This window comes from Lygodium microphyllum, chromosome 6, assembly GCF_053477565.2.
Source record: "Lygodium microphyllum isolate KBCC chromosome 6, Lygodium_microphyllum_v1.1.10, whole genome shotgun sequence".
NCBI lineage: Eukaryota > Viridiplantae > Streptophyta > Polypodiopsida > Schizaeales > Lygodiaceae > Lygodium > Lygodium microphyllum.
The window spans coordinates 1,719,103-1,734,758 of record NC_141140.1 but is presented as its reverse complement, the minus strand read 5'-3'; the positions used below and the strand labels follow the sequence as shown (position 1 = coordinate 1,734,758).

Here is a 15,656-nt window from a genome sequence, read left to right as displayed (position 1 = left end):
TGGATCTGCACATGAAGGAGAATGTGACTATGTCTGCTCACTTGAGCCAGTTCCATGCTATACTCAAGAACTTGACTTCGCAGGACATCACTTTTGCAAAGGATGTCACTCCTCTTTTCTTGCTTGGTACTCTTAATGAGTCATGGGATGTATTCCGCACTGCATTATGTGCATCCACTGCTATCTTGAAATTATCTGATGTTGAGAGTGCTCGTCTGTAGGAAGAGGTTAACCGTAAGAATTTGGATGCCTCTCGTGTGTCTCAAGCTATGATAGTTAGAGATAGGAATGATGGATATGGAAAGCATGACAGTGGTAGTGGCCGTGGACGTGATTCTTAGAATTCTCGGTCCAAGTCTCGTGGGAAGTCACGTAGCAAATCCCGTGGCAAGAATGCATATGTTACTTGTCACCATTGTGGGAAAAAGGGCCATATTAGGCCACAATGCCATGAATTGCGCAATGAAAGGCACAAAGATAAGGGGAAAGACAAAGTGCAGGATAAGTCTTCTGATAGTAGCATATTGCCTACAAAGTCCAGTGTTAAAATTGAAGAGATCAATGTTATGCAGCCTGAGGATGTTGATGATGATGATTATATCCATGCAGCTTCTTCTAGTGCTTCGCAGATGACATAGATACACTATATGTATGCACAATGTTGGCTCTTGGACTCAGGTGCGTCCTTTCATGTGAAACCTTTCGGAGAGTGGTTTCATTCATACCATACTGTTTCGGGTTCTATGCGCTTGGGTGATGACATCTCTCTTGATATTGTGGGCATTGGTGATGTTAGGCTGCAGTTTCCTTTTGGCAACAGTTTTGTTATGCAAGATGTATGTCATGTACCTGCTTTGACACGCAGTCTCATGTCAGCTGGACAGCTTGATGACGTAGGATATCATGTATGTTTTGGAGACTCTGCATAGAAGATCACTCATGGCAGACTTGTGATTGCAAGAGGTGCCAAGGCTGGCAGTCTCTACCCCTTGATTGTATCAGCTTCTTCCCTTGATCATGTTTTGTCTGTGGGTTCTATCCCACATGTATCCCTTTGGCATGCCCGTTTGGGCCATTTGTCTTTGAAGGGAATGAAAATGCTTTCTGGTTTGCAGTACTTACCGCCCCTTGATTATGCATGTTTTGATTTATGTGAGCATTGTCTTTATGGCAGGCAGACTAGGTCTACGCATAAGAAGTCTGGTAGGCCACGCATGAGTGAGCCCTTGGCATTGGTACATTCAGATGTCTGTTGGGCCATGCCTTGTCAGTCTATGGGTGGTGCAAAGTATTTTGTTACGTTCATAGATGATTTTTCACAGAAATTTTGGGCTTATCCCATTAAGCTGAATTCCGATGTCTTACCTGTGTTTCAGAGATAGCTTGCCTTGGTTGAGAACTAGTTTGGGTATAGGCTAAAATCCCTAAGGACAGATAATGGGGGTGAGTATGTCTCATGTGCTTTTGAGAAATTATGTGATGAGAGGGGTATTAAGCGTCAATTGACCGCCCCCTACACCCCGCCAGAATGGTTTGGCTGAGTGGATGAAAAGAACCATCCAGGAGCGTGTACGCAGTATGCTTAGTCATGCAGGCCTACCACAGAGCTTCTGGGTTGAGGCAGTTGGTACCGCTATGCATGTCATAAAGAGATCACCCTCTAGTGGTTTGGATTTCCAGGTTGTAGAGGAGGTATGGACTGGAAAACCTCCCTCTTATGCGCATCTCCGTGTCTTTGGATGTGAGGCATTTTGCCATGTGCCCAAGGACAAGAGAAGTAAGCTGGATCCCAAGAGTGTCAAATGCATTTTCCTTGGTTATGGGGATGCAAGCGAGATGGGTTACCATCTCTAGGATCCGCAGGCACCGAGAGTCATCTGCAGTCATGATGTAGTCTTCCATGAAGACAAGATGCATAGACAGCTTGAGAGAGTTGTTGAGATCCGCAGGGTCATATTTCAGGAGGAATCGAGAGCTCCCGCACAACCAGTTGGACAACCTACAGCTACACAGCAGATGCTCATGGTCAGGGCGTTGGATAGGCACCTGGGCAGGCAGCAGAGCCTACCATGAGACGGTCTACTAGAGACATACGTCCACCAGATAGATTTCAGCCCTCGATGCATTATTTCTTAGTTACAGATGCAGGAGAGCTTTTCACTTATGATGAGGCAATGTGCAGGGGTGACAGTCACTCCTAGGAGAGGGCTATGTAGTCTGAGATAGACTCCTTGCATAGGAATGACACTTGGGATTTGGTTTCCTTTTCTACGGGAAAGAAGGCTTTGCCATGCAAGTGGGTGTACAAGCTAAAAAGTACCCCTGGACACCCCAAGCCGGCATACAAGGCTAGATTGGTAGTAAAGGGTTTTAAGCAGGAGCATGGTGTGGACTTTGATGAGGTCTTTTCTCCTGTGGTTAAGATGACCACCTTGCACTTAGTCTTGGCTTTGGTTGCTCAGCTTGACTTGGATTTATACCAGATGGATGTCAAGCCGACTTTCTTACATGGGGACTTGCATGATGAGATTTATATGGAACAACCTAAGGGCTTTGTAGAACCTGGTAAGGAGTACCTAGTGTGCAAATTGAAGAAAAGTCTTTATGGCTTGAAACAGGAACCTAGGGAGTGGTATCATAAATTTGATGCCTTTATGCAGTCACATGGCTACAGCTGGAGTGCTATGGATCCGTGTCTTTCCACGAAGAAATCTCGTGATGGTTCTTTATTGATTTTGGTACTCTATGTGGATGATATGCTGATAGCAAGGAAAGCTCATGATGAGCTAGATGCTCTTAAGGCTCAGCTCAAGAAGATCTTTGAGATGAAAGATCTGGGACATGCCACTCACATACTTGGTATGTGCATTAGACGCGATAGGCATTAGGGACTCCTCTACTTGTCACAGAGAGAGTATATTCATAAAGTCCTTGAGCGCTTCCACATGCAGGATGTAAAGCCTATTGGTTGTCCATTGCCTTCTTATGTGAAGGTATCATAGGCTGATTGTCTGCAGACAGATGAGCAGAGGGCCGAGATGGCCAAGATCCCCTATGCATCCGCAGTGGGCAGTCTTATGTATGCCATGATAGCCACTCGTCCAGATATTGCCTTTGCAGTTGGTGTTATGGCACGCTATATGGCTACACCTGGCAAGAAGGATTGGGATGCCGTGAAGGGTATCATGAGGTACTTGAAGGGCACTGCAGATATGTGCATATGCTATGGCAGCCAGGATATAGGAGTCGTGGGGTACACTGAATCTGATTATTCAGGACATGCAGATAGTAGGAAGTCCACTTCCCGCCTATGTATTCATCTATGCTGGAGGTGCTGTTTCTTGGATGTCCAGGGTGTAGAAATGCACGGCCCTTTCTACTACAGAGGCCGAGTATGTTGCAATCACTGAGGCTTGCAAGGAGGCCATTTGGTTGGGTCGTTTAGTTATTGACCTTGGTATTGATGCTATCCCTACACTGCCTTCAGATTCTATGAGTGCTATTCAGTTAGCCAAGAATCCGGTTTTCCATGCGAAGACGAAACACATTGAGGTGAGGTATCACTTCATACGTGGGGTCGTCGAGGACAAGTGTGTTGATCTTGTCAAGATCTCGACTGACCAGAATCCTACAGATTTGCTCACGAAAAGCCTCTCTACGGAGCACTTTGCCTTCCTCAAGAGGTTGATGGGTGTGGGATGAGATGACGTCTTTGCGCATCCTGTTGTACATGTGTACATCTTGTACTATCTTTTTCCTTTTTCTTTTCACTCCTCACTAGGACAGATTCGCCTTTAAGTGGGAGGTTGTTGGGGGTAAAGGCACCTCTACCTAGCCACCCGTGTAGTATTACTACACTGACAGTCACCGCCACTGCACACTGCAGGTGGCGGGCGCCCGTCACCTCACTTTATTCTTTATTCTTTTAGTAACAGTTTGAATAAAGGAAGGCCCGGTCACACATTGTGACTGTTGGAGTTCCCATTTCTAGTCTCTCCCTTTCTTGGTCTTGCTCTCTCCCGCCATAGCTCTCGAGTCCAACCTCCGATCCGTCGCTCCCTTTCACATGGGAGTGAGTCCGCAGCAGGAGTGAGTCCGACCCTCACAAAATAATAGATAAATACAATGTCCACGGGAGTGAGTTCGTAGCAGGAGTGAGTCTGACTCTCACAAAATAATACATCCATGATAATATGATGATGTCCATGAGTAAAATATAATACACGTGCCCAAAATAATACATTGAAGCTCCACAAAATAATAATCCATAAATGAAAGTGTCATGACACTTGTGCTTTTGTTGACATCTCAAAGTATTGTTAATATTTTTTAGGTGTCTATGGTTGTTTTAGGCCTCGTTTTAGAGCCACAAGATTGTGGACAATAGTTTTGACTACATCGATGGAAAGTGGATGCACACATTGCAGATTTTGAATTTGTAATTTTTGAGGACATAAGTTTCATCTACAAATAGGGTGGAGATTACATGTACTATTGAGCAATTAGTAAAAAATATTGCTTAGTGTCTTGCTGTGCGCTTATTGTGAAAGGTTGCAAAAGCCTTGCTTGCTATTTCATATCATTTTTGTGATAACAACATAGAAAAATGGAAATCCTATAATTGAATAACTCGATAAGAACAACTACCCTTCATGGAAGTTTCATGTAATGAACTTCCTCATTGGAAAGGGCCTTTATGAGTTTGTTTCACGTGAAGAAAAGGAGGCAGAGATTAGCAATTGCAAATGAATTAAAGGCGTGGAAAGAATGGAATGCAAAAGAAAAGAAGGTGATGTATTGGCTATTTTTAGTCATTGATAATACTATGCTGGAACATATCAATAATGTAGAAACTTCACATGTAGGTTGGACAATTTTTGAGAATATGTTTTCAATAAATATAAATATTCAAAAGATTCAACTCAAGAAAGAGTTGAATACCTTGAAGAAAGAGAAAATATTTGTCAACGAGTATGTTTTGAAGGTGAGGACGAGCACTGTAGATGCTTTAGCAACGATTGATGCAATGCCTGATGATGATGATTTGGTTTCATCTACTTTGAATGATATGGCCTTGTTTGAGGAGCCTTCTTTAGTGGTTTCTCATCTTCAAAGAGGCCCTGGTTGGTTGATAGTGGAGCTTCTATTCATATGACTCCATGAGGTGATTTGTTGTAGGATCTATGCCCTTCTGAGGGTTCAGTCATTATTGGTGAGATTGTACCGGTGTCTATTTGTGGTGTCAACACTCTACCTTTGTTTCCTAATTGTGCTTCAAGCTCCCTTTTATAGGCACTTTATGTTTTGGACTTGGGCTTTCCACTCCTCTTAGTTTGTGGCCTTAGTAGGCTTGGTACTCAGGTTATCTTCACCAAGCATGCCATTTTTATTGAGGATTCTTCTATAGAGGCTATTATCATGACAGGTTGGTTGGAGAGTAGGCTTTACAAGCTCCATTCCCCTTCTCTTATGCAAGGTCCTTCAAGGTAGTTGTCTATTGCTACAACCTTTCCCACTTGTGCACCATCTATTCCATAGGTTACTTTCCATCCCCCACCATCTCCTTTGGTGGTTCTCTCCTACCCCCATCCCTTTTAGAGGGGGATGATCTCTATGATGCGACTATGGAATCCCTAGCCCCTAGTTTTTTAGAGGGGGTTTCCCAAGATCATGAGGAATTTCTTTATTAGCAGTCTACATTAAGGGACCTCATTGACATTGACATTTCTCTTGCCACCTCAATATCCATTTCTTCCTTGGTCTTTTGCCACATTTAGGATCTGAGAGGGGGGTGTTAGCAGTCATGTTTGTCATGCCTTGCCATCTTTTGCTGGCTGTGAGCCCCACTCCCAGTCTAAGTTAGATGAGGAATTTAGGAGCTTGGACTTGTCTATCACTTGTTTTGATGACGGAGGAGGTAGCTCATTCTAGAGCACTTAGTTTATTGCCTTTCAATGCATTTTCTCCTCTAGTTGGGATTTTGTGTGCATTTTCTCGAGCAGTTATTACTTTCTATAGTCTGCTTATACCTACCAGACATTGCCATTGTCATTTGGGAGGTAGCTCATTCTAAAGCACTTAGTTTATTGCCTTTCAATCCATTTTCTCCTCTAGTTGGGATTTTGTATGCATTTTCTCAAGCAGTCATTACTTTCTATAGTCTGCTTATACCTACCAAACATTGCCATTGTCATTTGGGATTTTTTTAAGGTCACACTTATTTTTCTAGCATTTTATTCATCATTGACCAACATTTATTACTGATCACTAGTCAGGCAACATTTGTGGCCTTTCCTGATGCATGTTGACCATATTTGGGTATTTTTTTTGGCTATATATAGCATGCATCTCCCATCATTCATTCATCTTCCTCATTCCTTAGTAGATGTACCTTTGACTTTGTCATCTTCCTCCATCTTTAGTGCTACTATCATCATCATCCTAATCTGGTACCCTCACTAATGCTATGGGCTACATGTAGGGATTGATTAGTCTCCTTTTGCTTTCTCATTTTTATCAACATTCTTTCTTGTTTAGTGCAATTTTCATTCTTCTTTTCTTGTAGTCTCTCTCTATTCCTTTGTCTCTGTGTTTCCTTTCCTTTCCATTGCGCACTCTCACACAACTTATCCCCTTTATTCTTGCTTGTTACACTGCTAGAGTTATGGGATACTTATTGTAGTGCTATGTGTGCTAATATGCCTCAAGATGAGGGTGCTTTATTGACAGAAGAGATCAATAGAAAGAATGTGGATGTTTCTTGTAGTTCTCATGCTTTGATTGTTAGGGGCAAATTAGATGGTAAGAGTGGTAATGACTATCATGGTACAGACTCTTAGAAGTCTCAATCTTAGTCATGTGGACAATCTCACAGTAAGTCTCGTGGTCATTAGTCCTCATTGACTTATCATTATTGTGGGAACTAGAGCCATAAGATGCATGATGGTTAGCACAAGGAGAAAGGCAAGGGCAAAGTATAGAATAAGTTTGATGATAATAGCATTGATCTTAGTAAGCCCAATGTGAGAATTGAGGAGAAAAATGCCTTGGAGCATGAGTTCAATGATGATTACATCTTGGCAACTTCTTCTCTTGATGCTAGTGAGTTGGCTCATGCCTTCTATACTTTTTCTTAGCGTCGGTTGCTTGATTTGAGGACTTCTTTCCATGTCACCCTACGTAGGGATTGGTTTCATTCCTATTGTAGCATGATAGGTTTTGTGAGACTAGGAATTAACTTGGCATTGGTGATATTAAGCTGCAATTTGCTTCAAGAAACAATTCATTTTGCATGATGTATGCCATGTTTCGACTTTGATCAAAAGCCTACTCTTTGCTAGATAGTTGGATGATGTAGGTTATCATGTATCTTTTGGTGATTCTATGTGGAAGATTATCCTTGGAAATCTTGTTTTGCTCAAGGTGTCAAGGCTGACAGGCTCTATCCCTTGCTTGTATCTAGGTTTATTGACCATGTAGTTGTCGTTAACATACCACATGTATCTCTATGGTATCGTTGCCTTGGGCACATGTCCTTTAAAGTAATAAAAATGCTTTCTTATTTGCAATAGCTTCTGCCCCTTGACTGTAGATGTTTTGATTCATGCGTTCATTGTCTTTATGGCAAGTAGACACATAGTTCTCATAAGAAGTTTGGCATTACGTGCATGGGTGAGCCTCTGGATCTTAAGATTTCTGATGTATGTGGTTCCATGCCATGTCAGTCATTGGGTGGTACAAAGTACTTTACTATGTTTATTGATAATTACTCGCATAAGATTTGGGCATATCCTATTAAGCAAAAATTGAAAGTCTTATCTACCTTTTAGCATTTGCTTGCTCTTGTTGAGAACAAGTTTGGGTATAGGATGAAATGCCTAAGGTTTAACAATGAGGGTGAATATGTCGCTAAGGCTTTTGAGTAGTTTTGCAATAAGAGGGGTATTAATAAGTGCCAATTGACCGCACCCTATATCCCACCCTAGAATGGTGTTGTCGAGTGCATGAACATGAGAATTCAAGAAAGAGTTTGAAGTATGCTTAGTCATGCGGGCTTACCATAACATATTTGGATTCAGGCAGTTACTACTGCTTTACATTTGATCAATAGATCCCCATGCACTGCTATTGATTGTCAAGTTGCGGAGGAGGTATGGTCTTGAAAATCTCCCTCATATGTGCATCTCAAAGTTTTTGGATGTGAGGATTTTCATCATATATCCAAGAAAATTAATAAGTTGGTTCCTAAGCTAGTGAAATGCATATTTCTTGGTTATGGGGATGTAGGAGGAATGGGCTATTTCCCAAGAGATCCACAGGCTTGGAAAGTCATCTAGAACCATGATGTTGTTTTTCATGAGGAGAAGATGCATAAGCAGCTTGGAGAGGTCGTTGAGGTACACAAGGTGATCTTTTAAGAGGAGTTTTGTGACTTTATAGCCAGCTAGACAACCTACAGTTGATGCTCTAGTGGCCCATGACCATGATGGTAGATAAGAGGTACATACACTATAGCTTGTTTTGAGATGGACTACTAGAGATGATCTATTTGCGCCCTCCATGGATTACATTATGGTGATAGATTTTAGTGAGTCTCTTACCTGTGAGGAGACCATGCAAAGATATGATAGTAATTCTTGGGAGAGGGTCATGCAGTCAGAGTTTGAGTCACTCTAGAAAAAACATACATGGGATTTGGTTCATTTTCCTTGTGGAAAATATGCATTGCTATACATGTGGATGGATAAGTTGAAGAGTATCCTTGGATGCCCCAATTCAACATATAAGGCTAGAATGGTTGCTAAGGGTTTTAAGCATGAGCATGGTGTTGACTTTGATGAAATCTCTTCTCCTGTAGTCAAGATAACTATTATGTGATTGATTTTGGGCTTTGTTGCACAATTAGATTTGGACATGTATTAAAATGATGTGAAAACAACTTTTCTACATGCATACTTGTATGAGTATATATATATATATATATATATATATATAACAACTTATGGCCTTTATGAAAAAGGAAAGGGAACACCTAGTGTGCAAGTTCAGAAAGAGCCTCTATGGCCTTTAAGTAGATACCTAGGAAATGGCACCATAAGTTCAATACTTTCATGCATTCACATAGATATACTCGTAGTGATATGGATCCATCCTTATAAATAAAAAATACTCATGATGGTAGCCTTATTATCTTAATACTTTATATTCATGATAAATTAATTGTTGGGAGAGCTCGTAATGAGATGGATGCTTTGAAGACTTAGCTCAAGAAGAGCTTTGAGATGAAAGATATGGGACATGCCTCACATATTCTTGATATGCGAGTCACAACAATCACTCTAAGGGGCTCCTTTACCTATCACATCAAGCATACATATAGAAGGTTCTTGAGCGATTTCATACACATGATGTTAAGTCTATTGGGCCGCTGTTTACCTTCCCATGTGAAGGCAAGTTGTCCCCAGTTAAATGAGCAGAAGGCCGAGATGGACAAGATCCCTTATGCATTCATAGTGGGTAGTTTAATGTATGCCATGATAGCCACTCATCCTGACATAACATTTGTAGTGGGACTTGTGGCATGCTATATAGCTACACCTGGACATTGACATTGGGACGTTGTGACGGGTTATCATGAGGTAGTTGAAAAGCACTGCTACTATGAGCATTTTCTATGGTGCCCAAGATACTATAGTTTAACTTCAACTATATAGAACATGTAGATAGTAGGAAGTCCACCTTTGGGTGGTATGCTTTCACTTTTGCTGGAGGTGCTATTTCTTGGATGCCTAGGATGCAAAAATGCATGGCTTTATCTAGAACTGAGGTAGAGTATATTGTAGCCAACTGAGGCTTGCAATGAGACCCTATGGTTAGGTTATCTGGTGGTAGACCTTAGTATTGTTGTTACTCCTACATTGCATTCACACTCTATGAGTGCTATTCAATTGGCCAAGAATCCGATTTTCGATGTGAAGACAAAGCACATTGAGGTGTACTATCACTTCATCAAGGTGGTGGGAGAGGACAAGTTTGTTGAGTTTATCAAGATCTCAACTGATGAGAATATTATAGATTTTCTTACTAAAAGTCTCTCAGTGGAACACTTTGTACTCCTTAAAGAGCCTATGGGTGTAGGGTGAGATGATGTCTTTTCTCATCCTATTGTACTTTATGTACATTTGTAATTTCACTTTTTTCTTATTCTATTCTCACTAGAGGCACATTTGTCTTTAAAGTGAGAGGTTGTTGGGAGTAAAGGCGCATGTACCTACACTACCCTATATTTACTTTACACATCATGATTGCACACTTGTATACTACAGGTGGTGAGTGCCGATCATTGTCACTTTATTCTTTTAGTAACTATTGAATAAGGAAAGGCCGACAGTCATATATATTTTCTCTTGGAGTTTCCACATCCTCTCTCTCTCTCTCTCTCTCTCTCTCTCTCTTAGCAAATCCCGACGCCCATGCCCAACCGTTCCGTTGCCCCACAAAAGGCACGTCTTGAAGCAAAGCTTGGTGCCCATGCCCAACTCGCCCCTATCCCCGTAGGAGGCACATGTCAAGGATACAAGGGATACTACGCTACCACCCGAGGGCCCTGCCCCACCGATTCAGACTCTTGATGTTAGATAGACCCATGCAGGGCATTTTAGGATGACCAAGCTCCATGAGCAATTCCACACCATACTTGGAACACATATGAATTGTATCTAGCCTATATACCATTTTGTACCTACTCAATTAGTTCATCATAGCATTAGATGGTAGCTTTACTACTTGGAAAGTTTCCCGGACATTTTGAATGTAACGTTTTGGTCTCATAGGCTAACTTGGCCTTTCGTAGACGTTAATATAGCTCTCTCTCTCTCTCTCTCTCTCTCTCTCTCTCTCTCTCTCTCTCTCCATTCGCTATAGCTCATATCTCTCTTGCTTTCGCTTGCTCATGCTTCCACTTGGGATCCACCTTTCAAAAGGGAATGGTTTTCATGGAAGAAAACACTAAGGGGGTTTTAATCAAGGCAATATCAATGCAAGGGATTCTCTAATAGAGCAATCATCTCAATCTCCACTATTCTATGCGTTAGTTTGTCTATATTATTAATATCTCATGATAATACAATCACAAGCAATTTTTCATATATGCATGGATTACTATTCTTCTCTTTTTAGCATCTCATGGTGATGGCAATATAACGTGCCATATTCTTAGTGTCTCATGGTGATGTAACCATAAGCAACTCTTCATATGCACTTGTTTTAGTTCCATGAGATAGTAGACCACATGCTCAAGTTGAGAAAGATTCTTAGTATATGTATCGTTTTTTTAGTCACAATATCTTGTGGTGATGCAACCACAAACAATTCTTGATATGTGCATGGATTATTATTCATCTCTTTTGGGCATGATTGATATTTTTTAAGATTTTTTTAGAGCAATTTGTATGTATGTATAAGATTTGGTCCATGATCAAGTGACACAAGACTAGGTATAGAGTGTTAGATTAGTATGATTTCATTTTTCATATCATTGCTACCTTGGACTAAAAAATCTTTGGATAAATTGGTGCAAATGATTCAATTTATGCTCTAAGGAAAATAAGAAAATCGTTGGGATAGACATGGATATCTTAAGATCATATCACTACTTCAAAGCATGGGGGTGATATAAAAAATACATGACATAGTAGATAAAATAATTTGAGTAAGGAATTGAGTTTGCACAAAAATTAAAGAAGAGTGAATATTTGACTAATACAAAGATGGTTATGTCCACTCATGTGCTTCCACTATGAAGCGTAGATGGTAATCTAGATAGAATCTAGGTGAAAAGCTTGAGGCTAGTTGGAAGAACTCTGATTGAGTGAAATATAGATGATCATGGTTTAAGGGAGTCTCCCTTTTATAGCCTATAAAGACGGTTAGGTTTACTTGATGACATATCATATTATTAGCATTCACCAATTAGCTAGGAAATATTTCATTTACTATCAATACATGGGTATTGTTAAAGCCTTGCTACTAGGAAGATTGTTATGTCCTTAGGACCTGCCAAATAGGAGCCATCTCTACAATCCTTGTGATTTAAAAGGGATCCTTGATAGACCCCACATCTCCCTACATGATATAGTATACCTTGAGTTGCTACCAACTTAACTACTCTAACAAAAAGGCTAGAGTCACAAATATCACATTGTTATCATTTGATCACATAGACCTTACATGACATACAAGTTGGAAGTTCAAGCATCTTAAGAGGAAAGCTTATGGCTTTTTTCTTAAAGAAGGGCATTTATGGAAGCACACAAAGAAGAAGAAATGAGCACCTGTCCGAGATTTAGGTAACAAAAGATTGCAACAATATGTAATGAAGGAATTTCATGAAAGCCTGCGGGTTGGCCATAGAAGCATATGGGGAACCTTTAGTAAAATCAAAGAGAAATATTGATGGCAAAACATGTATCAGAACATAGCACATTTTGTTGAAACATATTGTGTGTTAGATGTATTTTATGTTCAAGCATCGAGATGAGTTACAATTGATTTATCCCTTTTGGTTATTTCTAGATTGTTGCATCAACCAAATATATTCTTGTTTAGAAATAAGTAATAGACTTGCATAACAAGGTTGAAGGATAGAGGATTTTACAATTGCTCACTAATCAAGACTTAATTCTTTTTGTCATCTGTGACAATATTTCAATACACTTACAAAACATTAATTGGTATGATCTAAGTTGGGTTGGAGAGAAAATTAAGAAACTTATTTCCCTTCTTAATTGTGAGAGCTCTAATTGTCGGTGAGATTGGAGTTTTATCCACTAATGATTTTCTACAATTTTCGGTACATGTAATGTACCATCAAATGACAAAGAATTAAAGATAGATTATTGAGAAGGCTAAAATCTTGTCATATAAAGGATGCACAAAATGGTAGAACAAATTACTATAGTTATGGAAGTTGAAGATCCCATATCAAGGCAATTGGTAAGGTTTTTATCTAATGAGTTTTTAGTAGAGATTTTTCCTATTAGTAATGTGGTGCAATAGTGCAAGATTGCTAGATACCATTATGCATTTTGCATTACATGGGCAAAAAGGTGACTCAGTGCAATAGGACCATTGATCGATCGTATTTGTGCTTTGTGGTAGTTGGGGGGGTTTGACACTTTATGATTCCATGACTATACATTGATGTGTCTCCAAGTGCCTACTCTTGAGACCATAAGAGATTATGTCTATGTTGGTATAGCTCTAGTAGAAGAGCCCTAAGCATATTTGATTTGAGGAATCCATCATCCTAGATCATGGTCCAAATGCCTCTTTAGAAGCAATGGAGGTCCCATAGAGACACAGAGGGAGAGAGAGAGAGAGAGAGGGGGGGTGGGGGGGTGGGGGAGCTCATTGTTCAATTACCATGGCTACCATAGAGGACACCTTCATTAATATAAGAGGCTTTAGAGTACCAAATCTTCTTGGTAATCACGATGGGATCAAATTAAGGAATCTAGAGGTGAAAATTGACTTGCTATTGATAACATGCACACTTATAAATTGTAATTTAATAAAGAATCTCTTCACAATGGTCTAACCATTCCTCCTTTGTAAGGAATAAAAACAATCGCATTTTGTGCAAACCATTTCTTTGTGTCAATAAAATCATGATATTGAATCACTGAAGCATCAAGAACTGTTAAACTATAAGCTCGTAAATTACTCAACCAACTACTCTGTTAAAGTGTAGACTCATGTTAAGCAACGATATTTGTAAATATAGCAAATGCATTGATGATATGTTAATTGGGATCTCTAATCACAAAAGTGAAGTCTTGCTCTCCACAACACAAGCATTGGTGAATGTATCCCTCATGATAAAGAGTCATTTGGATGGATGCACACATTTATCAAGCTAAGATCTTGAGCAAACTTTTTCTTTTACTCTTCATATCTATATACTAAAATATGAATACAAATACAAAATCATTTTTCAAGACTCTGAGCTCATGTGTTCACGGGTTCTAGCTCAGAAAATGGCAATCCCTTGCTTAGATCAACAAGAGTTTTTGGAAGGTGTGTTATTGGATTTTTTTGTCGATTTCTTTGGAGTTTCATGGTTGAGCATAGTTGATCGTGGGGTTGAGGTTAAAATAACAAGGGTTTCATATCCTTTGATGCTTTGAAGATTGGATGCCTTGGTCATAGGGTCATCCAATGAGGGTAAAGGTGCATTGTTGTAGCTCCAATTGGAGGGTTTTAGAGTTCATGTCAATGGTGTTGGACAACAAGAGATCCAAGCAGGTTCATAGGGTGCATGTCTTGACTATTCCCTTTTTTTGTCGATATGTTTCGAGTTTTATGGTTGAGCATAGTTGATTGCAGGGTTGAGGTTGAAATAACAAGGGTTTCATGTCCCTTGATGCTCTTGTTTGATGGGGTCATCCAATAAGGATAAAGGTGCATTGTTGTAGTTCCTGTTGCAGGGTTTTAGAGTTCATGTCAACGGTGTTGGACAACAAGAGATCCAAGCAGGTTTACAGGGTGCATGTCTTGACTATTCCCTAGAAGTTGGGGTCCTTGGTTTCTTCCTGAGGTTTGTGGTTGGGGGTGCTGTACAAGTGGGAACTGGGTGGTGTGATCTGCATCACTCTGGCCCTCCCCAGATAAACTCCCAGCTGCAGCTCTCCTTTTACATTTCCAAAAGACAATCTTGGATTCTAGAAACAAGTCTCATTTTACATTTCCCAAAGATAATCTTGGACTTGACAAAATTGGACTCCAGCCTTCAAACAAACACAAATAGCCTTGGCAGGTCGAAAGATGTATGATTACTGCATATTAAGAAAAACTCTAAATTGGGCTTTTCCAGGACTAATGCTCGTTCATCAGCTTGTAAGTTTATGGCAACCTTTTTGACAGATTATACAACTTAACACCTTACTGTCTTGCAAGCCATGGCTCTCCAACCTTGTTAAAACACCTTTCGTGCATGTATGCTTTGGTGCCAACATATCTCAGCACGTCAGAATACTCATAACCCATATCAAGAATCTTGGCAGCAGGCTCTAAAAGACATCTCGAAACTGTCCATTGGCTTTACCAAACAGACATTGATGATGTTTCTTGGCTCCAACTGTGGTAATGTTGCTGTGATGATGGTTTGTCTTCGCCCCAAGAATGGCTCTGACTGTGTTGCTTCAGGAACTTGGCTTATTCTCAGTAAAAACTAAACTCCTGTAGAACTATCAGGTTACTGTGATGGTGGTGGTTGCTGTCTCTGTTGTGAAAAGTTAAGGCCCTGATTTTGATTGAGTATGCTATTGAAATTGGATTGCCCGACTAATTGCTGCTGCAAGGGCATACCCAAATTGGCAGAATTCTGAGACCCTGAAAGGCCCATGTTGTACACTGAAAAGAGTTATGAAGTCAATAAGAGCATCCATTCATAAACATAATATAGCTAATAAGTACCAGAAACGAACAATATTATGAGCAGATTGTTGTCTTCTTGTAATACAGCCATTAAAAAATGTAATAGCCCAGTATAATTGCAGAAAACCCACGAGGGGTAGAAAAGTTGCATATTTAAATATTAGACATATTTAAAGCCCAGCGTTTCAAAGGGAATCATGTACAAGGTTGTTACATCGAAT

The 15,656-nt window shown here is 40.2% G+C and overlaps 1 protein-coding gene across 1 annotated transcript in view; it reads right to left on the bottom strand.

Annotated features, from left to right (window-relative positions):
• Positions 1–13,925: 13,925 nt before the first annotated feature.
• Positions 13,926–15,656, bottom strand: part of LOC148034230 (uncharacterized) — an 89,139-nt gene continuing 87,408 nt past the window's right edge. The window contains exon 9 of the mRNA XM_087680461.1: positions 13,926–15,411. Coding sequence (XP_087536587.1) covers positions 15,254–15,411 — 158 coding nt within the window. The 3' untranslated portion in view covers positions 13,926–15,253. The remainder of the gene's footprint in view (positions 15,412–15,656) is intronic.